The sequence below is a fragment of the Electrona antarctica genome (genome assembly GCF_951216825.1).
Source record: "Electrona antarctica genome assembly, chromosome: 11".
NCBI lineage: Eukaryota > Metazoa > Chordata > Actinopteri > Myctophiformes > Myctophidae > Electrona > Electrona antarctica.
In genome coordinates, this window is record NC_136792.1 from 6,166,005 (window position 1) to 6,193,748 (window position 27,744).

At 44.2% G+C, this 27,744-nt stretch overlaps 2 protein-coding genes across 2 annotated transcripts in view; one reads left to right on the top strand and one right to left on the bottom strand.

The window, feature by feature from the left end:
* Nucleotides 1-312: 312 nt before the first annotated feature.
* On the bottom strand, nucleotides 313-15,934 carry LOC306932532 (A disintegrin and metalloproteinase with thrombospondin motifs 15-like). Its single transcript, XM_079514369.1, has 8 exons — nucleotides 14,925-15,934; nucleotides 11,449-11,581; nucleotides 9,086-9,253; nucleotides 8,430-8,713; nucleotides 7,543-7,720; nucleotides 5,713-5,888; nucleotides 2,572-2,747; nucleotides 313-1,609 (listed from the first exon to the last, which is right to left on the bottom strand). The coding sequence occupies exons 1-8, from the start codon at nucleotides 15,861-15,863 to the stop codon at nucleotides 829-831; spliced, it is 2,835 nt and encodes a 944-aa protein (XP_079370495.1). The 5' UTR covers nucleotides 15,864-15,934; the 3' UTR covers nucleotides 313-828.
* A 1,766-nt stretch (nucleotides 15,935-17,700) lies between these two features.
* Nucleotides 17,701-27,744, top strand: part of LOC306932531 (A disintegrin and metalloproteinase with thrombospondin motifs 8-like) — a 19,439-nt gene continuing 9,395 nt past the window's right edge. The window contains exons 1-4 of the mRNA XM_079514368.1: nucleotides 17,701-18,557; nucleotides 19,979-20,218; nucleotides 24,731-24,863; nucleotides 26,395-26,562. Of these exons, the coding sequence (XP_079370494.1) occupies nucleotides 17,790-18,557; nucleotides 19,979-20,218; nucleotides 24,731-24,863; nucleotides 26,395-26,562 (1,309 nt within the window). The 5' untranslated portion in view covers nucleotides 17,701-17,789. The remainder of the gene's footprint in view (nucleotides 18,558-19,978; nucleotides 20,219-24,730; nucleotides 24,864-26,394; nucleotides 26,563-27,744) is intronic.

Below are 27,744 nucleotides of genomic sequence, written 5' to 3' on the forward strand. Positions count from 1 at the left end.
CGATGCACAGCTAATATCTGTGATTGAGTTAAAAGCAGAGTAATGTTTGATATGACTGAACGCCTTGATGTTCAATACCTTATCTAGTTATATCTAATTGTTTAAATCAGTTTAAATTACTCGGAACGGAATTTAAACTTGGAACGGCTCAATAAAAGGAAATACTGTTTGCATTCAATGTCAATCGTGCATTTGTGTGGTGTGTGTGTGTGTGTGTGTGACGTGTGTTTGTGTGTGTGCGCAGATGTGCGTGTACGTGTGCATTCGCATGTGTCTGAGTGTGACTCTGCCTAAAATGTTCACACAATTTCTTCTCTCTCTTGCCTATATTCCCTTAGACACTGTCCAATGTGTGTGTGTACTGCAAGGAATGTGTTTCAATGCCCACTGTAAATGTAATCCAGCTAAACTCAATCTCAACACAATCTAGAAACAAGATGTGCGTCAACACCAAGGTAGAAAGGCTGCTGCTGTGATTGTGTAGGCATCACGTCGTGTATCCCACTGGAGGTAGACTAATCGTGAGTCAAACCTGACCATTTTACTGTACAAGAAAACCCTTTCCCTTCCTTTTGTCTTATGTAAACATAATGTTCTGCCTCTTCAAACCAGTGCCGGGGCACTTGCTGAGGTCCATCTCCATTAGTTTGTCTCCGCAGGCCATTGAGAGTTCTGCAGAGACAAGTTGGACTGTTGAGCATTCAGTTCTCAGCGTTGTCACAGAACACAACCACGACACCATTAATGTGATGCTTTGGACAATGTCTGTTCTTTTCGCCAAATCACTTGTACTGAATTAAATCACACGTTGTCCAGTCAGCACCGTCTCTAACACGGCCTCAGGCTGCAGAGGTCCAGTTCCTGAGGTTTCCTCTGCCCAGAGCAGTGCTCTCTGGGCAGACTGAGGCTGTTCTGCGTAACACATCGCACAGGTCGTCGTTTGAACCCCCTACCACAGGTCTTTGAGCACTGAGACCATGGTCCTATGTCCCACATGGGACAGGGGTCCCCACACACCCTTATGGCCGCGGGTCTGGAGGTGCTTTCGCAGTCCGCCGCCGGGCGGCCTTCCGCGCTCTGGCACTGCACCAGCCTCTTCTGCAGTCCGTTGCCGCACGTCACCGTGCACCTGTCCCAGCCCCCACTCACCCACTGGCTGGAGGCCCTCTTGTCCACCAGCCGGTCCTTCAGCACCGCCTTCCCGCCGTCCGCCAGGAGGACGCTGTTCTGAGCCACGTGGCTCCGCTCCTCCTTCCGCTGCATCTTCTCCTCCTTGCTCTCCTTGGAGACGTAGAAGGAGTAGCGCACCCGGGGCGGCGTCATCTTCCCCACGGACAGCACCTCCACGGTGATGGTCTCCTGGAGAGGCCGGGTGGCCTGCAGCGTCTCTGTGGCCGTGGTGGTGCCGCTGTAGCGCAGCAGGCTGCCCTTCACCAGCAGGTCCCTCTCCACCGCCGACACCACGTAGTTGCCGTTCAGAAGGTACTTGCCGTGGCGGTTCTTCACGGCCAGGTAGTTCTCGTCGCTCACCAACCCCCGGTAGCCGCGCTGTCGCACGTCCACGTTGGAGGCTCCCATGGGCAGCATCACCACAAAGTTGTAGCCGTGTCTAGAGACGGGCGGAGATGAAATGTGAATGTGTCGTGCATGCTGTGCTATTAGCTGTATAGAAGGGGTTTTTAATGCCTTTTGTGAGCACAAGTACTGCCTAACCAACACATTATTAGAGCTTAGTTTTCCTAAACAGTCTTTGTCGTGATCCTGTCTCATAACCAGAGCTTAACCCGCTTATGGCCAGTGCCGTAATTGACGTAATGAATCAATAAATCCCTTATGGACACTGACGTTATTGACGTAATCGTTTAATCCCCTGTAATCGGGAGCTTAATATAACAAAATGTAGCAACTTTTAGCTTGTTTGGCTAACGGCCGATGTAATCTACCTAAAACCGGCCGAAATCCGCGCATGCACGGTCGATCACGCACGCGTGTGATCGTGCATGCATCGCTGCGTAAAATGCGATATTTTGGGCTTGATTAGAGCTTAATTTGACTTAGTTATTAAAATCAAAGATGATCGCTTAGCATCCCGGACATCTGATAGTGCTGCACACTAGTCCAAAGCTACTACCGGATGTTATGGTTCGTTAAACCGGAAGTGACATCGCCAGATTCGCTTTATTTGGTCAAAATCGGCATAATGGTGACGTTACCGCCACCATCAGGACTGGGTATAATATACTATAGGATTGCCGTGTTAAAATGAGATATAGTCTGTATGTCACGGATTTTTCTATTGGCATTAAAATGACGAATTAAACATATGAATAGTGCAGGCAGAAGGCACAATCTACTGTTAATTAGGCTGGCCATAAGTCAGTTAAAGGAACCTACTAATGAAGCTGACATTTCTGTCCACTTGCACTGTCTCAGAGGATAAAACAACAAACAACGAGGGTCGAGGGAGACACTTAATTGGCTATCGCCTCGTGCCTACCTACGCATCGGCTGTCAGCCATTATAAAATACTCTGTAAAATGCGACCTCTAGAGCCTTATTACTTTAACTTACATGGGTTTGGTGAACATTCCTGAGACTTTCTTGCAGCCCTGGTTGTCCCCTCCACACACACCACACTTGTCAAACTTCTTGTTTGAGTTGAGCTTGGCGTCACAGCCGGCCTTGATGCAGCGCCCCTGAACGCACACGGCCGAAGTGTCTGGAGAGCAGGGTGTTCCATCCACCACCTGGAGACAATTGATTGATTGATTTGATTGATTGATTGAAAATACATTTTATGAATGTATTTCTATTCCAACCTGTACATGTATATTTAATGTGTTTGAGAAACGTATTGTTTGTTGTCACGGTTGTCATTGTGAATGAATGCATGGGACCCGAATGGAAACAAGACCGCAAGGTCTTTCTTCGGTGCTGTCCTTTTGGACCAATGCTGTGCTTGACTGTACCCTGTACTGTACTGTTTTTGTCTAATAAAATGATCTAGTTGACTAGTTGATAAGAAAAAGGCCTCAAGATCAGCTAGATTATAGTTATAGTCACCAATGTACATAGATTTAAATATACAACAATTATTAAAAACAATATTTTGCATAATACGTAGGCCTAGTTAAACAACTAGTTGACTAGTAAACTAGTCAACTAGTAAAAATCACTAGAAGTGAAAGCCATAGTGTGTATATAGGCAGCATAGCATGTGTTACATTCAAAGCCTCATTGTGTGTGTGCGTGCGTGCGTGCGTGCGTGCGTGCGTGCGTGCGTGCGTGCGTGGTGCATGCATTTTGCTTGAGAGTAGAGCCAGCGCTATACCAGAGCGTACACTACTGTATCTATTCTAGATGGAGGGTCTGGCTAATACTGAGGTAACAAGCTTGTTTCATTGGCAGTTGCATAAATACTCGCTGACAATCCACAGCTGTGAGGTGACACTGTCCTGCATGTTCCCTTTGGTCTTCACACCACTCATACAGCCTGTGTTAACTTGCCATGTCTGCTGATTAGAAGTGACTTTGGGGCTTATTTGTCTGTAAAGTCGCCTGTGAATATTCGTCGTTGCTGGTTGCGGGGTTTTTTGGGGGCTTGTTTCTAAAGTGTAGTTGCTTATTTGGTCTTGTTTCTAAAGTGTACAGTAGTTGCTTATTTGGTCTTGTTTCTAAAGTGTACAGTAGTTGCTTATTTGGTCTTGTTTCTAAAGTGTAGTTGCTTATTTGGTCTTGTTTCTAAAGTGTAGTTGCTTATTTGGTCTTGTTTCTAAAGTGTAGTTGCTTATTTTGTCTTGTTTCTAAAGTGTAGTTGCTAACTTGGGCTTGTTTCCTAATGTTGTTTAAACCAGTGTTTTTATTTTTTATATTTTCATGTCAAGGACCCACAAATTGATATGTATTTGTCCACATACCCCAATCTAAAAGTATTTTGTGACCCCTGTACTAGATTACTAGTGATTATAGTGAGTTAGGTAAAAACATATCAAAATATTTTTTTTTCAAGATGTATTATTTTTTTTAATAGCACATCTACAAGCTCACAACGCGTCGCCTCGCTATAAATCGTCTATTTTCAAATATCTGATGCTCATGTGGCCAATAGTTGCTTATTTTGGGCTTGTTTTCATAGACCTATTTGCAAACTGTGGAAACACTGATCACTCTTATGGTGCCTCTCCCTGTCAGTGCATTGAGCAGCTCAGCTCTGTCTCTCTCCACTATGCATGGATACAGGCCAAATACAGTGTGTTTTGTTTTGAGGAGAAACTCTGTTAAACATGTTGTTCGTGGGGAGTTAAACATGTCCGGTTTGTTTTGGTTTTGTAATTTATTCACCCTTTAACCACAAGCCACTTTAAACCTTATCCATCAAACTTTGACAGCTGCCATCTCTTCAGGGATTATGCGAATAATTATTGTCTGATCACGTGATCGCCAAATTTACAAATTGTGCAAATGCACAGTACCCCCCTTTTTTATTTCTATTGGTGAAGTTACATCATACTCGTCGCTACAGTCTGAATGATCCTCGGTTGCTAGGCGATCGAGTAAACAGGAAATAGCCGGAATTTAAGTCAGCTTGATTCTTTTCCCAGTTTTTGTTTAGCTTTCTAAACAAGCTTTATTCATGGCCCAGCATCCCTTCAGGCGATGGGACGGTAGCTAGGGACGGTAGCTATGCTATACGCAGGACGCATGGAGTGTGTTTGTTTACAAGTCAGATAGTCGGCCAGCTGTACCAGTTTACTGTTATGTGGCTTATTTCTACCCTATAATGTTTTCAAATACAAATTTTAGCGTGATGGTTAAGTTGAAACCGAGTAATACACTGTCTGGATGTTAATTCCCATTCCTACTTGAATGGGAATAAAAACGGAGGATTTCTGTAATCAGTAGCAGCTGTGTTGGACAGTGTTGGACGGAGGCGCAGATGTGGGGAATCAAACGGGTGAGCTTAATTTGTATTGTCTTTTATCGATGTGGGCCTCAACACGTCATCACGCAGTACGTTTTCGTTTTCAGGAAGTAATTAAAATTCGATTTTATGGACTTTTGATACCCCTTTTTTGGCATCCATTGTTAGGTATGCTCATTATGATGACCACGGATGTGGTCATCATAATGTGAAAAACACATTTTTCATTTCACTACGCCTTTAAACTTTTTGATGGCTAAATTCCTGAATTCATTATATACTTTATATAATAATCTCTTAGATTATGATCAATTATCATAATCAACAACAATATAATTAAGTGATATTTATTTTATAATGCCCTATGCACATACAGTAGGCGGATCTAGAAATGATGGGCCCCTGGGCCACCGTCATGCAAATGCCCCCCCCCCCCCCCCCCCACCCCCCGGAGCCAAATAAATGCAAACTGAGGGTTTAAACACTAATAATAAAACTAGTAATGTACCGTATCATGATGGTTTGGGACTTTTGGGGTTATTTTATTGACACAAATGAATAAGCCCATTGTTAATAACAGTGACAAGGACCGTATGTGTCACTGTTATTCACTGTTACCCCTTTTTTGGGGGGCCCCTGAGCTTGAGCCTCTTCGCGGTCACGCGGACGCTCAAGCTCAGGGTTCCCCCTAGCTCAGGTGCCCCTGGGCCTGGGCCCAACAGGCCCGTTGGATAATCCTCCCCTGCATCATGGATCCGACAGTAACATTCTACATTATGAACATGACATACTTTGGGAGCCAGGACGTAGAAGTATCCCGTCCCGTTGGCGCGGCAGATGAGCTTGCATTTGTCCTTGGGCGAGATTCCGGAGTACTTTGGTACCCAGGCCACGGTGGAGCTGAGTCTGTTGGTGTTGAGGTTGAATCCGTTGAACGCCTCACACTGCTCCTCGCGGAAACTCTTACCTGAGAACGATAAGCAAGCTATAGGTCAGCAGCTTTACCACTCACTCACAGACCGTCACAGAACGTTTACACTGAAAACTTACCGAGTGTAACACTAAGAGCATGACATTTCATTTCCATGGTCTCAGTGTTAATTTGCACCTTAAAGACCTGGGGATGATTCTACAAATGCCAAAACAAATATATATATTTTGTATTTCTAAATGATTCAGTATATTTTTCTAAAATTAATGTTCAAAATAGCAGATGCAGCATGGCGCAAACCGCCAAGTGACGCGCTGCATGTTTTACGATATCTACCTGTAGTTCTGTCACAGCATCTGTTTTATCTACCTGTAGTTCTGTCACAGCATCTGTTTTATCTACCTGTAGTTCTGTCACAGCATCTGTTTTATCTACCTGTAGTTCTGTCACAGCATCTGTTTTACGATATCTACCTGTAGTTCTGTCACAGCATCTGTTTTACGATATCTACCTGTAGTTCTGTCACAGCATCTGTTTTATCTACCTGTAGTTCTGTCACAGCATCTGTTTTATCTACCTGTAGTTCTGTCACAGCACCTGTTTTATCTACCTGTAGTTCTGTCACAGCATCTGATTTACGATATCTACCTGTAGTTCTGTCACAGCATCTGTTTTATCTACCTGTAGTTCTGTCACAGCATCTGTTTTATCTACCTGTAGTTCTGTCACAGCACCTGTTTTATCTACCTGTAGTTCTGTCACAGCATCTGATTTACGATATCTACCTGTAGTTCTGTCACAGCATCTGTTTTACGATATCTACCTGTAGTTCTGTCACAGCATCTGTTTTGCTGCTAGTGAGGCTAAGTTTGTATGTAACCTTCAGAGCAACACTCATTTAAGCGTAAGATTGTACGTAGATCACACAACCTACTCAAACTTTTAATGGATGCTTTCAGTTCTATCTATATCCATATTTATACTGTACCTGTGTACAGTATAAATACACAGAAGGCCGCCCTACTGCAGCGGTTCTTCGAGCATTATATGCCTCTAATGCGTAAGGTTGCGTGTTCGAACCCTGCCTGGGGCAGCAAGGGCATGCGGTCGCAACGTGTTCCTAATGCCAAATCAAATGGGTTCAGAACAGAGCCAATTTGGCTATGAAGCCTGTCCTATGAAGCCTGTCCTATGAAGCCTGTCCTATGAAGCCTGTCCTATGAAGCCTGTCTATGAAGCCTGTCCTATGAAGCCTGTCCTATGAAGCCTGTCCTATGAAGCCTGTCCTATGAAGCCTGTCTATGAAGCCTGTCCTATGAAGCCTGTCTATGAAGCCTGTCCTATGAAGCCTGTCTTATGAAGCCTGTCCTATGAAGCCTGTCCTATGAAGCCTGTCATATGAAGCCTGTCCTATGAAGCCTGTCTATGAAGCCTGTCCTATGAAGCCTGTCCTATGAAGCCTGTCCTATGAAGCCTGTCCTGGACAGGAATCTCTGGATGTAAATGAACAACAGACTAGCGGGTCAAATGACCAATCCGCCACTTTTGCTTGTAGACAAAAGTCATCAAAAACAGTTGTGGTTTGAAGTCACGTTTTTGTGAACTTCAGACTAAAAGGTTATTATTTTAACCCCCCCCCATTATTTAGTGGACAGCAAGGTTTAAAACCTTAAAGCAAAAGTTAGCTGACCTGTTTCAGGACAGGGGTTGAGATTGCAGGAGCGATACTTGATGCGCAGTCCGTAACAGTACTTCCCACCATGTTCAGGGACGGGGTTGTCACAATGCCTCTTGGCCAACTGAACTCCTCCATCACATGTCCTGGAACAGTCACCAAACCCACCCCACTTCCCCCATCGGCCATCGACCTGGGGGAAAAATGAAAGAGAAACGTAGCTGTTAGTAGTAGTACTTTCACAATAATGGCTTACAGATCTGTTTTTGTTTTTTTAGTTTGTCCAAACTCTATTATGATTAAAAAGTCTAATTTCAAAGTCGTGTCTCCTTTTGTAACATTTCAACTTTCTCTTTTCACCTTTGCTTCACTCTAGTATTTATCAAGTTATCATCATACTGTAAAATCCATAAAATCTGAACCCCCCCCCCCCCCACCGCCCACCTCCTTTTCCCCTCACTGTATATGTTTCTTTTCCCTTTTTACCTCCCTTATGATGAATTCCTGTTCTGTTCTTTGACTATATAGAGGTGTCTATTTGTACGTCTCTAAATGTTTTGATGAATTGAACAAGGTGGACCCTCTTGTAAACAAGTGTAATGCTTAATTGGGTCGTCCACTCACAGTTGAATCTATTAAACAGTCTTTGTATTGAGTTTGTGCTTGAAATGTACTGTAATTCTGCAAACTGTTAATACATATTTCAATCAATCAATCAATCAATCAATCAATGTGTGCTGCTATCAGTAACCATGACAATATGGTCTGACCAAGGCTGACAACTCAGAACTCAGACTACATGGGTCCATTGCCGTTTTGATGCTCTGTTAATTCAGATTAATCTGAACAGCACTGCAACCCTGTTGCCGTAACGCCAGTCATACCACTCATAGCAAACATACCTTCATTTGCGTGGTGGTGTTCTTGTCAGTGCAGTCCCCTCGGTAACAGAGCTTGCCGTTGCCACAACTGGTGCCATCCGCCCAAGGAAAGTGCCGGGTCTGGCACACCAGCTGCCCGCGGTTCTTCCCCGTGCACCACAGCTTGGAGCAGGGGTGCATGTAAGGGCAGGGCTTGGAGCCTGTGCCGAAGGCCAGCTCACACTGGCGGTGCAGGCTGTAGGTGGAGCCGGGTAAGGTGTCTGGGAGAGACAGCTGATTCTGGGGCTGGTCCAACAGACAATCCCCTATAGGGAGAAAGCCAACAACACTGATTATAACACACTGGACGAACATAATGCTAAAATGTACTTTTAAGGCCTGGTTTATTACTTGGCATAACAATGTTAGACATGCTTTAATAAATAATAATGGATTTTTATCTATAATGCACTTTACATTCGTGAAAATCTTCAATCTCAAGTCTCAACGTTACTTTATGGGACACTTGAGCTGAAAAGGGACCATGCTAATGCCTTGAGACATGTTTAAAAAAAGTATATCAAAAAGATATATCCCGTCTCGATTGATCCCGTCCCATTTCCTCCCATCCCGTCTCATCTCATCTCATCATCTGATCCCACCTCATCTCGTCCCATGTTTCCACCCATCTTACTAACCGTGGCCTCTGTCCAGGAACTCTGTGATAATGGCTGCACTGCACACAGACCACGGTCTGTTCCTGTCGATCTGAATGAGGGTCGGAGACATCATGTGGTTGTCCCGTAGCTTTCCAAACACCTCCTCGCACGCCTTCACGTTGTCATGGGGCATGTTGAAGACGTGACCTGAAGGACGGAGAGAGATTTAGTCATGTGCTACAGCCAACTGTACACTTTATGATTAACAGTTTAGAGGCCCCAGACGGAGATCACCGTCAAGTTCAAGTTCATGGTCAAGTGCCCCAGACAGAGATTGATAAATGGGACGGAGATTAATGATATCAAAACCGATCGCATCGCTCCACAGCCTAGGAACGCTTGTTGCCCAATCCTCGGTGTTGCACAACAGTGACACGTCATCGAAAATGTTCCCTGCCTGTTTAGCGGACGAAAACGAAAATCTTAAAATGTTCATAACTCGCGATCTAAAACATCCTGTCTAATTATGAAAAAAGATCCTGTGTTAGACGGCGCTCCGCGGTCCAGTCGCTAGTCGCGATAGATTTATTCTTACCTCCCGTTGTTGTCGATCGACTCTAGAGTGGTGTGGCTATTGTTAGCTGCTACACAGACATTCACAACAACTTCCGGTGCGCCGGTAAAAGTGGTCTGGGCGCTATAAATTATGGGCACGTTTTATTAATGGATTAAATAGGACCGGGCCCTCAAGGTTTTAATGGTTCGGTATGATAGGTGCCCTTCACTGCCCTAAATAAAAGATGTCATGGAAAAACTTAACAGGAAAACATCTCACAGAATCCAGACACAATCAGGAATAAGGGGAAAATATGTTTTGTTGTACTTTTCCCATCATTGCATATGAATCAGTTCTCAGGTGAATTCATTTTTCAGGTGGATTTAAATTAGAAATAGATTCAGTTGTCAGGATTAATTGTTTTCTTTCTCATCATAAGCCTCTCCTTTGATAGTCTCCATTTGTCCTGATGGTAAGTGGATTCTGCTGATTGTCCTTTAAGGAGATGGGGCACTTTGCCCCATCTCCTTGGGCAAAGACCGATAATCTCATCAGACGCTTGCACTAAACTCGTGGATCATTCAAGCCAGAGACGTATTGGTTACTTTAGTTTAAAGCATGAACGGTCTGCATTTCAACTACAAAGCAATTACTCAGTTGAGTGGCAATCACAACACAATCACCAAGGTAACGAGAGCAGATTTATGAGAAAGTTAATGCAGAGTGAAACCTCTGACTGCACATCATTACCTTCTCAATACAAAAGTACAACATGCCGTCAACTAAGCTTCCTCCTAGTGATTTGAGGCTGACGTCAGGGTGGGGAAGAATGTGGTTATGCATGGGAATATAAAACATGGCATACTTCCATGTACTAAAAACATGTCTACCAGGGGAATTGTGTTCCCAAGGAAGCCATTCCATCCCTTACATGTATAGTATATTATGTATTTGGCGTACCACACAAAAGTAACAAAGGGGGAAAAAACATAAAGGATGACTATACAAACTAATTTTGAGTGTTGAGACGCTCAGAGACAGGATCATTTTCGAAGGGAAATTGTATAATTACTTCATGTAAGTGGGCACTGTAAACCGATGCCTCTCATAGGGCCTGAACACATCTGGTAACACTCCTACATCTGTTCTCAGCCAGGCATTACACCCCCCCTCCCTTCTCTCTCCTCAGTCTGTCCAACCACCCGATGACTGAAATGATTTGATAGCAACTGTCACTTGTTGAGTCATTAATAACTCTCTTAACCAAAGATGCCTCAGCCTATACTGAACAGAAATGCAGTTTAATGGAAAACATTTAATTTCTAAGAAACAGGAGATAAGGGGGATTTAGCATGCAGCGCTCGACTGCAAACTCCTTCCCACCTCCAGACACATCTGACAGCTGACGCCTAATTTATACTTAGTTGTGTGCTGGTGTTTCGCCCGAAAATAGCAGATCTACAAGCTTGCACTGTGATAAACTTGTAGATCTTCTATGCGCAGACAATGCACAACCAAGTATAACTCAGGCTTGAAAGTAGGTAATCTAATCAATGTAACCTAATCACATGCATGAGTGTCACAGAGCCACGGGGGCTCGACACAGTTTATGTGTGCGTCCTTTTGTCACACGCAGTCACAGCATTCTTGGCATTTCAGTCTGAGATTAGGTACAGTACTCGAGTGGTGCCAGGCACACTGACACAGCTGCGGGCTCCAGATCAGTACAAATAATGCATTAGCATATGAACGCGTACCGTCCACCTGTGGCGATCCCGTGCTAAACCGATATCGGCCAAACATACACTTTCTTAAAATGTGACCAATGGCACGCGCCCTGCCTCACCTAGTTCGTGTGCGGTGGTGAAAGCCGAGGGCAAGCCATCATCCTCGATGACGGAGCAGCTTCTCTTCGGGTCACACATGGTTCCTACGTCTGCCATTCCCAAGGTGTCGCAAGTGGTAGCGCCACAGAGATCCTGGTGACAAACACACAACAGTGATGATTGCGGAAAGTCTTGAATGAAATGAAAAACAAAGGCTAATGGGGAAAATTCATTTGCTGATTAACAGGGGAAGAAAATCACTCATGATGCCCTTTTCTTGCCAAGTTGTAGCCTATGCTTAGCCAAATGTGTGCCTGAGAGACCTAGCTAATGGGTGCAGAATGAACGGACCATAACATAATCCATAAACTGCTCTAACAAAGCCCCACTAGACTCTTGGCTGACTTATATTCTCTCCTTGCCTTCGTTCAAAATGAAGGCAGAAGAAACTGCCGATAGAAAATACTTTTCACCTTGGAAATGCATTTTCATTTTGAATAGATTCAAATATTTTCTGTGTGCCCTCCACCCATACAGAGATGACTAGATGATGGCCTTTAGATTTTTATAGTATTGAATATTGTTAACACACAGCATGTATAGTTCAAAAGACTTGAATTTTAAATACAATATAATTACAGAGACAATGCTTTGTCAAGTAGGCCATACCTACTGTATGTGCTGTATGTTTTGGACTATACATGGACTAAATCCTTTTGATTCAGTACTTGGAAGGTTGGTATGTGTGTAAACTCTGACTAGAAACACCTAGAAGCACCTGCTTCTAGCACCAAACCCCAGGGTGGATGTTCAAGTACAGTCCTGTGGTGCTCCAATACAATCTCTCTTCTTCAAGCTGACGGACTTGATGAGTTCTCAACGAACACTGCCTCCCCCTCCATATCTCTGTCGGCTGTGCGTCCCTCCTCCACAAACTCATATCTCCCTCCTCATTGAATTGACCAGCAGAGTTGGCTGCTGTTTAACCTGCTGTCTGGACAATGTTTTCCCCTAATAAATGTCCTTGCCAGTTATTATATCACAGCACATTGTCTTCTTATTAAAATCTGCAGATTAAGAAGTTCTGACTTGTAGTTTCCCTCGGGAACAAATTAATATTTACAAGAATCGCTGCCTGGCTAACAGGATAAACTAGCTGAATATGTCATCCTCTTGCTACAATAAAAACTGGGAATTTAAGATACGATGCATTCTAACACTGATTTTAACACCTTTTTCCTGATTTCCACATTTCTATGTTGTAGTGGTGAGAAGTGCTCACTGCTCGCTCACTAGCTTGCTCTGTGTGGTGACTAACCAAGGAAAAGTGAGCAGAGAACTGACAGCAAACCTGTTGACCTTAATTCACAAAGAGCCTCTAGTAAGGCAGAAATAAAGCCCTGACAGCGATGTGTTCCACCAAACAGACTCTTTATAACCTATTAAAAGAGATTTTCCAGTGGAACGTACAGCATGTGTTGCACCCTTCGAGGACAACAGCCCAGTCCTTGTATTTTCCAACAGATCCTCATCCTTGCTATAAATAAACGAGAACGCCTGTCCAGGGAATTGAATGAAACCTAGGCTTGCTTGACCTTGAAGTATAAGTACAGTATTTGCATGTTGCATGTTGGAAAGAGGGAACTGTGCGTTAAATGCTTTGTCTAAGCCAAATTGGACCTACAGTAACAGCCTAGGGATCAGGTGTAAAAGGCCCAACAGTCTGGGACAGTTTGTGTCTAAAACTACTGTGGATAGATGTACTGTACAGATATAGATTAGGGCAGCCTGTACAAGCTGCTTGGTAGACACTATACTGAGTAGTCTCTGCAAGTTAGAGGCAGAGGCAGCCTGGAGAGTCTAGCAGCACGGAGGCAGTGTCCTAAGAGGGAACTTGACTATATGATCCTGACAGTTTTCTGAAAAAGCTATGTTTCTATGTCAGTGGTTCTTCGATTTTTCAAAAACAGCAGACCTACAAGCTCGTAGCGCGCCACTCGGTGGCGCGCTATGAGCTTGTAGATCTGCTATTTTTCAATAGCTAAAGCATAACATAATGCTAACACCAAAAGGGGTTCCCGCCCAGAATGGGTTGATTCATCTACTTCAGTGGTTTTCAATCCTTTTCATATCGAGGCCCATTATATTTTCGGTATTTGAGCCACGGACCACCATTTGATGACATTTAGCCTCTCAGACCCAAAACTAAAGAATTTTGTCATCGTTGGATAAGATTTTGTCCACAATTCCATCATGTATGCTGTTGATGATTGATTGATGTGTCCGTCCGTGTGTGTGTGTGTGTGTGTGTGTGTGTGTGTGTGTGTGTGTGTGTGTGTGTGTGTGTCTGTCCGTCCGTCCGTTACCAGCTAATCTCCGGCACCGTTTACCCGGTCGATGCCAAACACACACTCCTTGGATGCCAAGACGAACCTGAGGAACCTCTGCCCCAAACTTTCCAGAACGGCCTGTTATAGCGCCACCATGAGGCAGATTTTCACATACCTATAACTGCACCGATCCGTGTGAAACGTTGAATGCACACTCCCTAGTTTGGTTTACTTTTACGCTCTCAAGAGTTAAAGATCTAATAAGGGTCCATTTGGTTACCAACTCTCCATCATTTAACTGGGGACCACCTGGAACCCCCTCAAGGACCACTGGTGGTCCCCGGACCATTGGTTGAACATCACTGATCTACTTGGTGGCTTAACTGTACTGATGCTAAACTGACATGGCTTGGTAAGTTACAGAAGGGTGGGCTAGTGGTTTGACACACAGTTCCATAACTAGTCAAACCTCTGTGCCACAACCACAATTACAGGGTCCATTTTTACAACCTCAGAGTAAATCTACCACAGAGGATTTGTTTTGATATGTAGGCCTCACTAACTGGGTCTATTTGTGATTAATCTATTGAAGTAGGTGTTGCCGCTGAGACTGCTGGGGTAACAGGCTGAACAAGTGGTTTATATAGGCCTGTAGGACCTGCTCATACATGATGTGAGGCCAGACTGATCTAAGACCAAGGCCAAAAAAAGTCTTGTATTGTAGCACAAAATGACCACATCACTTCACACAGAAACGGATGCTTCCTGTTCCATCACTGTCAGCCAGCCAAGTTATATTTTAGACATACATTATATAATATAGGCTAATGTCCCTACTCTATTTTGTTTATAGTGCCCTAATGTATTCCCTTGTCATTTGTCAGTGGTGGTGATGTCTTTAATGGAAATAGCATGGCTTTTCCAGTGACTCACTGACACAGTCCCAACAGCGCCAACCCAACCCACCCACCAAATAGAGGAGTCTGACAGTGTGCAGATGTTATTCTGCAGATGTTAGTTATTTGCACTGTTGCAAGCACATGAGGTAAACATGCTGCAGCCTGTGCTTTTCCCATAGACTGTAAAGGCTTTTCCTCAGAGGTGAGACATGTGCCTTGTTTTGTTGTAGCCTATATTGGTTCATTATTACTTCATCCTGATCTTACCTGCTTAGTGAACAGTATGGCCGTGTCCCAGTACTCAGGGTGCTTGTCATTGTGTTTATTCAACTTCTTCTGCCATGAGCAGAAATTGCGCAGAGTCAGGGCCGCGTTACTGGAGACCTTGGGACCCTTGTCGGCGTCATTTATCACCATAAAGCCCACCACCACTATGTTTATTGAGTTGAGGATGCTGGGGTGCTTGTAAAGCCTCGCGGCTACGGACATAAGGGTTAGAAGGTAATGCTTTAAGTCATCTCCGTGGAATTTCCCCATAGACTCGTCCGCCACCACAAGCACCTCCACGAACCTGGGGATAGAGGCGAACCTTTTTGACCTCCCCAGCGTGTTCAGGATTGTTTCCGCGAGGCCGTCCCTCTCCATGTATTCTCGCATGTATTTGTATTTCTCCAGGGTCGTGCTGTTGAGGTCGAGACCGTGCGCCGCGACTCCACACCTGCTGGTGTAATTCCCACTGGAGTGCGCGCGTCGTCCGCCACGGCGACGGATGACATGTCGGTCAAAAGTTGACCCGAAACCGGCGGCACCGGCCGACGACGATGCCGTGTCCCCTTTCTTCCTGGCCCCGTTGATGAAGTATTCCATGCCATTGTAGGAGAACGCCCCGTGGAGACCCTTGCAGATGCTGAGCGCGGCGAAGGAATCCGGGTCGTTGTTCACATCACCGGAGTAGAAGCAGCGCCTCAGCTCTGTGGCTGCAGAAGTATTTGATGCTGCTGCTGACGAGTCGCTGCTCTCGGGAGGCGCAACACTTGCACCAAGGAAATTAGAATCCGGATTGAGGTTGAGGTAGAATTCCTGTTTGAAAGCATTAACTCTGAAAACAATCCGTTTTTCGTTCATCCTCTCCGCTGGCCAAGAAGAGTGGTGGTTTTCTAACTGTTGGCGATCCAACCGAACAGGTGTACAGAAATCTACCTCCATGCAATAGTTCAGATTCACGCAAATAATCAGCACGTCCACAACAATAACCAAAGCTCTAATAAATACAGCCATCTTTGCTTATCTCCGAGTTAAAACGAAAAAAAGTCCCATTCAATGTCATCTGCCGTGCGTCCACACGCCACATGCAGTGCACTGGACAGCTGTGCGCACTGGTGCGGACCGCAGTACAAGTCCCCTCAAAGGACTGGGGGAAACTATTGCGTTCCTGGTTCGTTGTCGTTACCCATCATGTTGCTCCACAGCCTCCACTCTCTGACCACCAACTTCTTTCTATTCAAGGCTTTGAGCTTTAAAGTCAAGTATAAACATCAGATGAACATTGTCATTAGACATCGGAGGAGGTGCTATAGAGAGAGCTCATTGGTCATGCCTCCCGGTTCGTGCTGCAAACCACAACCACTTGTAGCTCTCCAAATATTATTGTTGCTGCACAGCATGTGTGGCACGAGCTGGGACGCGCGTGCGTCCCCTCCCATCTCTCACTCACTGGGAGGCTGATAGACTGATATAGTAATAGTAGGCTACTAATTGTAGCCTCTTTCCTCCCCAGCAGAGAAAAAGACAAAACTGCACGCCGACTATAGCCTATCATAAAGTTACGAGGTTATATGCATTGCAAATAGCTTGCGTTAATTGCACTTCTATCAGACGAGAAATGAATGCATGCACTGACTGCATGCACTGACTGCAGCCTCGTGAGAGTCGTGACAATGAACTATGAACTGTGTGAAATAAAGTGTTTGTAGTCTGGAAAACTAGGAAACAATTAGCCTAAGTGGAACTGTTACTGCACGATCTGAGAGATGCAGACAAGGGCGCCCTCTTTTTGCGTCTGTTGCAAACTGCAAAGACTCCTCGAGCATCATCAATGAGTCGGTGCACATGGACCATGTAATACTGTAGCGTGTATTGTTATACAACGCTGCCACCTGGTGGGGAATCATAGAATATTCTTTTTTTAGGAAGCGTGTCCATCTGGCATCAATGCGCGCATTTGAATACACGTTTAATGCATTATAAATACATGCCAATAAAGATAACTTCCCAACAGTTTGTTATAATATATTTTACTGCAAGTAGGCTATAACGAATCGACAAAACCTACTAGTCTGGTATTTTGTTTTACTCTATTTTATTGTGTGAAATGTTATCCTATGTGTTCAGTTTATAGTTTATAAGAGTAAACAGTCTAACAATAATATAGAATCACTAGTGAATTGAACATATATGTCTGATCTTGATTGTTACGGGTCTCTTTTGTAACCCAGCTTTGGGGGGGGCTATACCTTCTCTGATGGGACCTGTCAATCAAAACGGCTCCAAAATAGTTGACATGGGGACCTCCAGCTATGCAGCACAGGCCTATAGACGTCCTGCCGCTGCTGTTGAGTTGTTGCTGCTGGGTTAATAATAGGATCGGGCTGTCAAGCTATTTCGGAAGGGGAGGGGGGGGGGGGGGGGGGTGAGTGTCGGGCCCATTCTCATTGGATCCGTTTTATCCGAGTTTCTCATGAAGTGGCGAGCAGTGGGAGTGGGAGGAGATTGTGCCGCATCGAAAGGGATATCAAAAATAAACCCGCTCATGTCCTCCAGAGGAGAGAGAGACGTTAGCCTATAAATACCACCGCCATCCGCACACGTCTGCGGTGCTCGTGAGAGGTAGAACAAGTTAGTAGTTTGGCTAGAGAAGGAAACCTGAAAGGAAGACGCAACACGGGCTGAAAGAATATCACAACACTTTTTGACCAAGACAGCACTGGAAAATATTTTATTCAAATTTATATTTTAGAGGATAGGCTAGGTTCTACTTCCACCACGGGTGTGCACTTCCCCGAGATAATTGAGTAAACAACAATTACACGTTTGTGTAATTGGTTGTTCCATAAGTGCAATCTCAGTTGCAAGATGTGTTCCACGGTGTGTTTTGTCTTCGTGGCCATTTGCGTAATTCACACATCACTTTGCAGTCCTTTTGAATCAGAGGATATTGTACCTGTTCGGATAAATGGAAGAAGCAGCGGTCGTTTCTGGAAACGGAGCGAGGAGCAGCCGAGTTTAATGCTTCGTGCGTTTGGCAAAGACTTTACTCTAAATCTCATGCCGGATACTAGCTTCATCGCACCGTCCTTCACCATACAGCGCATCAAAGCCAAACATCTGGACATTTTACGCAGCAGCCCAGGTGGCCCGTTGGGCACCGCCGTATTACAATCAGACTCCCAAAAGATGCTTCACAAGACGGAGGAGACCGAAGGCAATCTGAGGGGTTGTTTTTACTCGGGAAACGTGGATCACAATCACAATTCCGTCGTCGCCGTCAGCTTATGTCACGGCGTCTTCGGTACCTTCGTGTCCGAGGGGAAAGAGTATTTCATAGAGCCGAAGCGCAGGCTCGGCTCGGGGACAGCAGGCTCCGCGGAGCAGCAGCTACATGTCATCAAAAGGAGGACAGTGGCTGAGGCGGCAACGCGCGGCGGAGCTCCGGGTCGTGTCGCTCACGAGGAGGAGAGCCCCGAAATATCCGACGGGGAAAGTTTTACGCACGGCCAGGGCGGTGGTGACGCGCATGGAGAACCTCGCCGAAGACGTCGCTTCGTGTCTGCGCCACGGTTTATCGAGACCCTGGTGGTTGCGGACGCATCCATGACCCATTTCTATGGAGACGAAATAAAGGTAAGAATAATATATATGCCAGGAAGTATTTATTATTATTATTATTATTATTTAAGCAATAGAACAAAACAATTTCCCATATTATTTTGAGCTATTCTATTATTGACCTTTCCGGTGGTGTTGTGTGGTGTCAAAGTCAATCCCACGCGTCACCAGGAGAATGGAAATTGTGTACCGTACCGTAGGCCTATACACAAACACAGTGTAGGCTACTATGTCATTAAGAAATGCGATTTTATATCTCCAAAAGTATGGGGCTGGCTACTAAATGAAATGTTACCCTTGGGGGGGGTAACTTTTTTTTTTTTTTTTTTTTTTTTTTTCTGTGAGAGTGAGATTCTGGTCCAGATATGACATCAAATGCAAAGTAATAGTATTCCTCTCGTTCAGGTCAGGTGGCGTCAGGGATGACCTGATACTATAGGAAATGAGTGGGTTCACTGTTTTCCAAATGCTGAAATAGAGGTCAGGGCACAGAAATGTCAGCAATGTGCTATTCCACATTCCTCCAGGCGTGGTCACTGCTTGGCAGCAGCCTCTAAGCATCATCCAACAAAGATCTGGAGCATCTGCCTTGCTATTTTCCCTAATTGGATTACACCATTTAAATGTCCTCAAATGTTAATAACCAAGTAGCCTAATTTAGAGCCTGCGTAAAGGAGGGGCAACCTTAAAAACGATATGCACTCTAAAATAAGTCCTTTTTAATAATTCATGATTGCTTCATGGACTATCTGTTACAAAATAATTACCGGTTGAATATTAGAGGCTTGAGAGTTGATTGTTGTCATTGTGAGATAGAACTTCATAACAAGACAAACTGCACATCAACTCTGCCATATTAAATCTCCTTCATTACATTGTGCCATAATCAGCATACTGAAGCCACATTATACTAGCCTCTAAACTTGACAAGCTCCTGCAATGAGCAATCGGGTACCAGTCACAGTGTGCAGACCTATACTATACCACTTTTTCATGTCAAGGACCCCAAAATTGACACTCATTAGCCAACCCCCCATTTGAAAAGACATGCAGGGACCCCCATAAGAGAAGACTTTGACGGCTCTAGCAGTGGTTTTCAACCCGTTTAATTTCAAGGACCCCCAGTTTGACATGCATTAGTCTACGGAACCCTATTTAATAGCATTTCTATCTCTGGGACCCCCCAATTTATATTGTAAAATCAATGCTAATTTAACTCCGAGAGTGTACAAATGGAACCAAATCCATTTGGTTCCAAATTATCATTTAGCTGGGTCCCCCCTGGAACTCCCTCAAGTAACCCTGGGGGTCCCCGGACCCCACTTTGGAAACCACTGTACTATACAGTATGAGGTTAGAGGAAAGGTTTTGCATTTTGTGCTTTTAAGTGTACACTGTCCTGTCTCCTTTCCTCTCCTCTCCTCTCCTCTCCGCAGCACTATGTTCTGACGCTGGTGTCCATGGCTGCTCAGCTCTACAAGCACCCCAGCATAAAGAACTCGGTTCAGGTGGTCGTGGTGAAGATGTTGGTGGTGGAGGATCCAGAAGTGGGTCCAGCTGTCTCCAGCAACGGGGGCGTGGCACTCAGGAACTTCTGCTCCTGGCAACAGCTGTTCAATCCGCCGAGCCAGAGGCATCATGAGCACTATGACACAGCCCTGCTGTTCACCAGAGAGGTCAGGCTCTCCTTCATGTCATGACCACAGTCTCATGACATTATGCCAGAGAGGTCAGGCTCTCCTTCATGACCACAGTCTCATGACATTATGTCATGACCGTGAGTCATGTTGTGAAGCTTTTTTTTTACCCAAAGTGTCTAATAAGTACCACAGCTTAATAATAATAATAATAATAATACTCAATTCAGTTTGTGTCTAAAGTCAAATGCAGTTTGTGTCTAAAGTCAAATTTTCTTTTGCTTATTGCCATGATGCACATTTAACGTAAATATTATGCTCACTGTTGTGTTCAGCTTAAGCATCATCAATGTGTGCAAGTCTTATTATGTTAGATGTGTTAGATGTACCCTTGAACACAAACCAGACACATGAGATCAGACAAGACAAACAACAAAGCACCATTTTTGCAACAATGAATGATGACGTTATTATTCAATGCTGCATTATTGAGATAAATGAAGCCATTGAGTTAGTGTCAGCAGCAGTTAGTGTAACTGTCATGGAGAAAGCCAGTAGCTTTGTGTTATTTTTTGAATGAATGATTCTTCATGTACTTTATGCTTCATTGTTGGACAGTACAGTCAGACAGAACAGAGAGGACAGACCACATTCAAATTGTCTTCATAGCTCGTGATTTTGTGTTTGACCATTTTGACAGTGGCAGAAGTCAAGTGTCAAGTCAAGTATTTGCTGTCAAGTGCAATCTGATCTTGTAAACTAGATAAAGTGCCCCTCGGAGCACAGGTCTCCACCAGGGCAGGTCAGGTTGTGGCCTCCTGGTGGCGCTATAAGAGGCCAATGTGAAAAGGGTGCCATTTCTTCTTACGCCTTGGATGGCAATTGGATGATTTGAGGCATTTTGTTCCAAAAATGTGTTTTGCAAAAATCCACCTGTTGGTGGCGCTATAAGAGGCCAATGTGAAAAGGGTGCCATTTCTTCTTATGCCTTGGATGGCAATTGGATGATTTGAGGCATTTTGTTCCAAAAATGTGTTTTGCAAAAATCCACCTGTTGGTGGCACTATAACAGGCCAATGTGAGGCTTTTTGTTCAAAACGGGCCAATCCTGCAAACTTTGAAAGCCAATTAGGATGGAATATGAAATATCGGACAGATCCGTCTTGAACACATGACTATAGAGATAGTGTGTAACGATTTGCGGGATTTGTGGACAGAATCTGAAGGAGTAATATCAAAAAATGTGTTTTTCAAAAGTCGGCCTCATGGTGGCGCTATAACAGGCCGTTCAGTAAGATTTTGGGCAGAGGTTCATCGTTGGCATCCAGGGAGTGTGTGTGCAAAAGTTGGCATTGACCGGGTTAACGGTGCCGGAGATTAGCTGGTAACGGACGGACGGACGGACAGACAGACAGACACTCACACACGGACTCACTCACACACACATAGTACACACACACGGACGGAGTGCAAAACATACTCTCTCCCCATGCCTTCGGCCTGGTGGAGACAATAAAATGCATAGAACATAATGGGCTTCAATCAAGGAGTCATCATTCAAGGGGTTGTTTTTCCATTGTTTTGGTGGTGCGGTCAGAAACTATAAGGCTCCTGCCTTAAGAGCTAACTTTAGCGCCACTGTAATGACATCACTGGGCTTGAAGCCCAGTTTGACTGTCCAGAAATGTGTGCCATGTTCCTCTTCCTCCTCAGAGGAGACCACACGGCCACTGTTGTGAAACTAAACTCCATGCTATCTAGGGTGCGTTCGGAAATGCGCACCGGCAATGTGATCAGTTTGTTGAGTGTGGTGGGCGGTGACGTCACAGTGCGTTCAGTGTGCCTTATTTACGAACGACCACAGCTGTGACGCAATCACACCGGACAACTCCAGCTTCAGGGTAGGGTCGCTCAGTGCGGTCACTCCACGTACTGGATTTTCGAACGACAACGCACCGAGTGCACTGAATAAACGAACGACAAGAGAGCACACCAGTGCGTTCAGGGCGCATTTCCGAACCCATCCCTAGTATCTACAGTATCTGCACTTAGTGGAAACATTTTGCACGTGAATGTTTGTGGTCTTGCATCATATGATTTACAACCGAGGCGTGCTTGCGTGTGCGTGTGCGTGTGTGTGTGTGTGTGTGTGTGTGTGTGTGTGTGTGTGTGTGCGTGTGTGCGTGTGTGCGTGCGTGCGTGGGTCTTGCACTGTTGGTCTGTATTCATTTGCAAAAGCAATCAGCAAAGCAATCAATTTGAATGAGCGTTGTTTGTTGCGGTTACAGTAATTTCTGACTAAATTTGATAATAACACAAATCATGTACTGTATGGGGGTTCCTATTTTCCGATTTGGGGATCCTTGACATGAAAAACGTTTGAGAACCATTACAGTACTACACAGATTGATGCACGTAAAGTATGCATGTCTTTGTACACCAGACACTGCTAGAGAACAAGGTGTACAAGCTGTGCAGAACTCTGCTGCTCATATCAGGGCCCAGATGTGTTTTGAATCATGGAGGGTTAGGGTTGTCTTGTGGTTTTGGGGCTGAGGGCCCAGGACACATCCATCTCTGTCTTGCAAAGGCAGCCATCAGGAGGGGAAAGATTCAGAGGTCACCCTTGTTTGAAATACATTTTCTGATCCACTACGCAGTTATTTTCCCCCATGTCATCAAGTGTTTTTCATCTGCCACAGCACGCCTAGATTTATTCTTCCGCTTGCATTTTTTACGATGGAAGCATGTAAAAAAACAAAAACCCAACACAAACATGAAGATTTGTCATTTTATGTTCCTGGAAAGAACACACGCACTCCTCCACTCAGCTCTCACAATTGCTTGATTTTTAAAAAAAAACTTTTTCCTCAACACCAAATCTCTTTGCCAAGCCAATCTACAAGCTTACTCCTTTTTCCCCCTCAACACCAAAACTCTTCACCACAGAATAGGCATGTTAAGAATTTATATGGTTAATATTTGGAGTGGGATTGGCAGGATATTAGAGAGTGCAATTCAATGTGCCACCACAGATGGCAGTATGCCAAAGACTACTCCATAAATTCACATCAGTTTATCTTTTTAAATCCACTTGCAGCAGCTGCTCTTCATACAGTTTACATTGACCTGTTAGGCTTTTGGCTGACAACCATGGCCAGATGTGGACGAATAGAGCTGTGGAAAGGCCTTTAACTTGTCACACGCCATCATTTATAACAACCAGTAGTACAAATTCCAGAGCCACAGTGCTCAGCTATGTCACAAAACGTGAACATCAAGGCACTGGATTAGTAAAGCTTGGCTGTTAGCCTGGACCGGAGCAGGCTAACTTCACAGCTACATTTCCATGGTAACTAAACCGAGTCAAGCCTAAACATATCCAGGTTAACTAGGCTAAATTAATCCTGCGAGATAACTCGGCTTTCATGAAACTGACTGATTAATCTCTGATTCTGGGTGAATTAACCCAGGATAGCTGCTAAATCCCGGTTTAATCTAGGTTTCGTGAAACAGGCCCCAGATAATGTTCATGTGATCTAATAACCAGGCGTTTATCTCATCTAATATCAAGGTTCACTTTATTTGTCATTCCACATTGCAATTATATTATATTATATTATATTATATTATATTATATTATATTATATTATATTATATTATATTATATTATATTATATTATATTATATTATATTATATTATATTATATTATATTATATTATATTATATTTATTTTGCCAATATTTCCCCCTTCTCCCCTATAACGTAGTCGTTATGCCAATTCCCAGATTGCTTCACATACTTGTGTGTAATCTTACTGCGGCTGACCCCTGGTTGGTCTTCGGCCAGGCTGACCCCTGGTTGGTCTTCGGCCAGGCTGGTCCTAGGGATGGTACTGAAACCACCTGCCTTCTCTAATACACATGGGATTTCATGGTGCTTCTTCTCATTTGGGGAGGATGTAACGCATGCGGAGGAAGGCTATTCCTCACAGTTCGACACCCCTGTTGACAGGCGCCCTTGACTACCCCACATGAGTCACAACAAAGAACGCCCTCCCGTCTAGCTTCTCCCCCACAAATTCCAATTGTGTGTGTTGGAATGCATGACATCGTGGGGGATTCGAACCCCTCGTCTTATCCTTTGTTAAAGTTGTTAAAGTCATTGGGACAGATGTTGTTATGTTCCTGGTTTTTCCACTAATAATCTGCTGTTCTGGGATATAGGCCTACATTAGAAGAATGTAATCAGTATAATAATTTCAGAATGATGAATGTCTCCCTATACTGAAACACGTGTTAACATTTGTGTTTGACGGTACTGTATGTGAAGTCCACTGCAGCCTGGGATTCAAGGCTGGAGACTGGATTCTAGATGTACCACATAAGCATATCTTCTTAAAACAATTTTTAGATTTCAATGCATGACACTCTATTATTTGAATGCTTACAGTCTGCACTTTCATCAACTGTAAATAATAAGTGTAATAATAATAATAATAAAATGAAATTACCAGCTGCTGTCACAAATGATCTTCTCTAACTTTCCAGGACATCTGTGGACACCAGAGTTGTGACACTTTAGGTGTGGCCGACGTGGGAACAATGTGTGATCCCAAAAGAAGCTGCTCTGTGATTGAGGACAATGGCCTACAAGCCGCTTTCACTGTTGCGCACGAGCTGGGTAAGATGAAATGAGATTATCTTAATGAAATAAACAATATTTGAACCAATCTGTATGGTGGTAGAGTTATGTCAATATAAAAATAACTAGCACGTCTATAGAGCGCCCAGGAAATGAATCCCAATGCATTTTTCCCATAGACATTTCAAAAAGTATTTATTTAAAGACGGTTACGCCGCGGACAAAGCCAACTCGAGTCGTGACAACTCATGACAACACAAACAATATTTTGGACCAAACAAATAATTACAAAGAAGAAAAACAACAAAAAAAGTGTTGTAACCTGCCATTTTTTTCTTCTTTCTAATTATTTGTTCGGCCCAAAAAATTGTGTTTGTCCGCGGCGTAAACGTCTTTAAATAAATACTTTCTGAAATGTCTATGAGGAAAATGAACGGAGAATCATTTCCTGGGCCCTGGTAGGGGGCGGGACTGCGACGCTCTATAGTGGTTGCAGGGGGTCTGGACCCTGGTGTTGAGCAGTAGATGTTTGGGGTTTGAATCCTAGCTCTCTTTCGGGCGATCTCCTTTCCGCTCTTTTCGGCTTTCCGATGAGTAGATTTTACAGATTGTTTTGTTCCCCTTGTGCACAAAAACATGTTGAATTTAGATCAGCATTCACATCTGCTTATAACTATTTTGATATTTAATATGTTTTAATTGAATTTAATTAATAATAGCATAAGAGTACATCTTTCTCTGCCATTCCACTCCTTCCTCCCATGATTCCAAATGGAGGAAAAGACAGAGAAATAATTTGTATTCATGATTCATAGCTATGGTGTTTTTCCAGAGGTCCACTGGCTTCTGTTTCCATTCCCAGTGACGTATTCACTAGCTGGAGATTCTTCACATTAAGTTTAGAATGTGAATGGAGGTATGGGAAATGCAAAGAGGAGCAGCAGGACCCTTAAGGGCTTCATATACTTTGTTGCACATGGTGCAAGGTCGCACACCAAAAATAGCAGCTCTACAAGCTCACAATGCGTTGCCCTGCGATGCATAGTGAGCTTGTAGATCGGGAATTGTCAATATGTGACACCGACACGCAACTAAGCATACTGTATGTACAGCGACTGTGGGTCAAGAGGTAGAGCAGGTCGTCCAATGATCCATGGGTCGGCGGTTCGAATCCCGGCTCCTCCTGTCTACATGTCGAAGTGTCCTTGGGCAAGACACTGAACCCCAAATTGCTCCCGATGTGCTGGTTGGTACCTTGCATGGCTTCCGCTGCAATCGGTGTATGAATGTGTGTGTGAATGGGTGAATGTAATGCACAATCTATGTAAAGCGCCTTGGATAAAGGCGCTATATAAATGCACCATTTACCATTTAGGAGAAGTGCCCTTTGAGCGTTTGGAGTTTGGACCCTTTCCTACCTTAAATGGCCCCCGCCCCAGGCCAGACCTGTACCCCACTGACAGTGCCAGCTGTCCCCCATTACCTATGAGTGTAATCTAACAATCTCTCACAGAGGCATTAGTGTGCTGTGTGGAACTGAAACATTACCACTCATCTTCACACACTATAGGCCACGTGTTGAGTATGCCTCACGATGACTCCAAGACCTGTGAGAGGCTGTTTGGAGACCTGGGGGGACATCATCTGATGGCCCCGCTGTTTGTCAACCTCAACAAGACGTCCCCGTGGTCACCGTGCAGTGCACGCTACATCACAGAGTTCTTCGATAATGGATACGGTAAGTCAACCCAAGGTTAGTGAGAGGAAACAAACTAACAAAGTGTGTTTCGACTCACAATAAAGTGTTTTTTGATCAAAGTGTACATGGACATAGTAAACAACTATGAACTTCTATGCTTCATCATAAACGTAATTACGCGTGCGCACACACACACATGCGTGCGCGTACTTTAAAAAGGAGACCTCTTCTGTCTTCAAGAACAGTAAAACTACTGCACCTTAAGCAATTCAAACCTCAGCAAATGCTGGTTTATATGATTACTTTCTGCTTGCTGGACACTTTGCCAAAATGGAAATGTGCCATCACACTGTGGTCTGCTCTGTTAAACGGGCCAGTCCAGGGGTGAAATAACATACTGTTATTTCTCACTTACGCTCTCTCTCTCTCTCGTGTACTATAGCTTTCCTGTTTCAACATGTTGCTCACCACAAATTATAGGTTGTATAAACCACAGTGTTGTCAAACAAAGCTTACCTTCACCTACATATCCACATGTCTCCAACGGTCTGTCTGTCTGTCTGTCTGTCTGTCTGTCTGTCTGTCTGTCTGTCTGTCTGTCTGTCTGTCTGTCTGTCTGTCTGTCTGTCTGTCTGTCTGTCTGTCTGTCTGTCTGTCTGTCTGTCTGTCTGTCTGTCTGTCTGTCTGTCTCTCTCTCTATCTGTCTCTCTGTCTCTCTGTCTTTAACTATTTGTCTCTCTCTTATGCTGCATCTCGCTCTCTCTCTCTTTCTGTCTTTAACTCAAACCTCTCTCTCCCTCCCAATAACTTGTTTAAACTCTCCCAATCTTTTGCACTTGTATGTATTTATCACCGGTCTCTCTAATCACGCACGCACGCACGCACGCGCGCACACACACACACACACACACACACACACACACACACACACACACACACACACACACACACACACACACACACACACACACACACACACACACACACACACACACACACACACACACACTCTCTCTCTCTCTCTCTGGGCTCCTTTTTCGTCATCGCTAAACCCCTTATCCCTAAACTTCTTTGCCTTTTTTTTTCTATTTTGAAAAATATTTTTGAATAGTTCAACTAGCCAATCTACATTGACATGTTGTGAGCTTGTAGACTGGCCATTTTAACTATTCAAAAATGTTTTGCAAAATAGCAAAAAAAGACAAAGACGTTTAGGGATAA

Coding starts and splice junctions, on each gene's coding strand:
- LOC306932532 (XM_079514369.1), bottom strand. CDS start 15,863: ATGGAGGTAGATTTCTGTACACCTGTTCGGTTGGATCGCCAACAGTTA. Junction 11,582..14,924: donor CCATACTGTTCACTAAGCAG/GTAAGATCAGGA, acceptor GTTTGTCACCAG/GATCTCTGTGGCGCTACCAC. Junction 7,721..8,429: donor ACACCACCACGCAAATGAAG/GTATGTTTGCTA, acceptor TTTTTCCCCCAG/GTCGATGGCCGATGGGGGAA.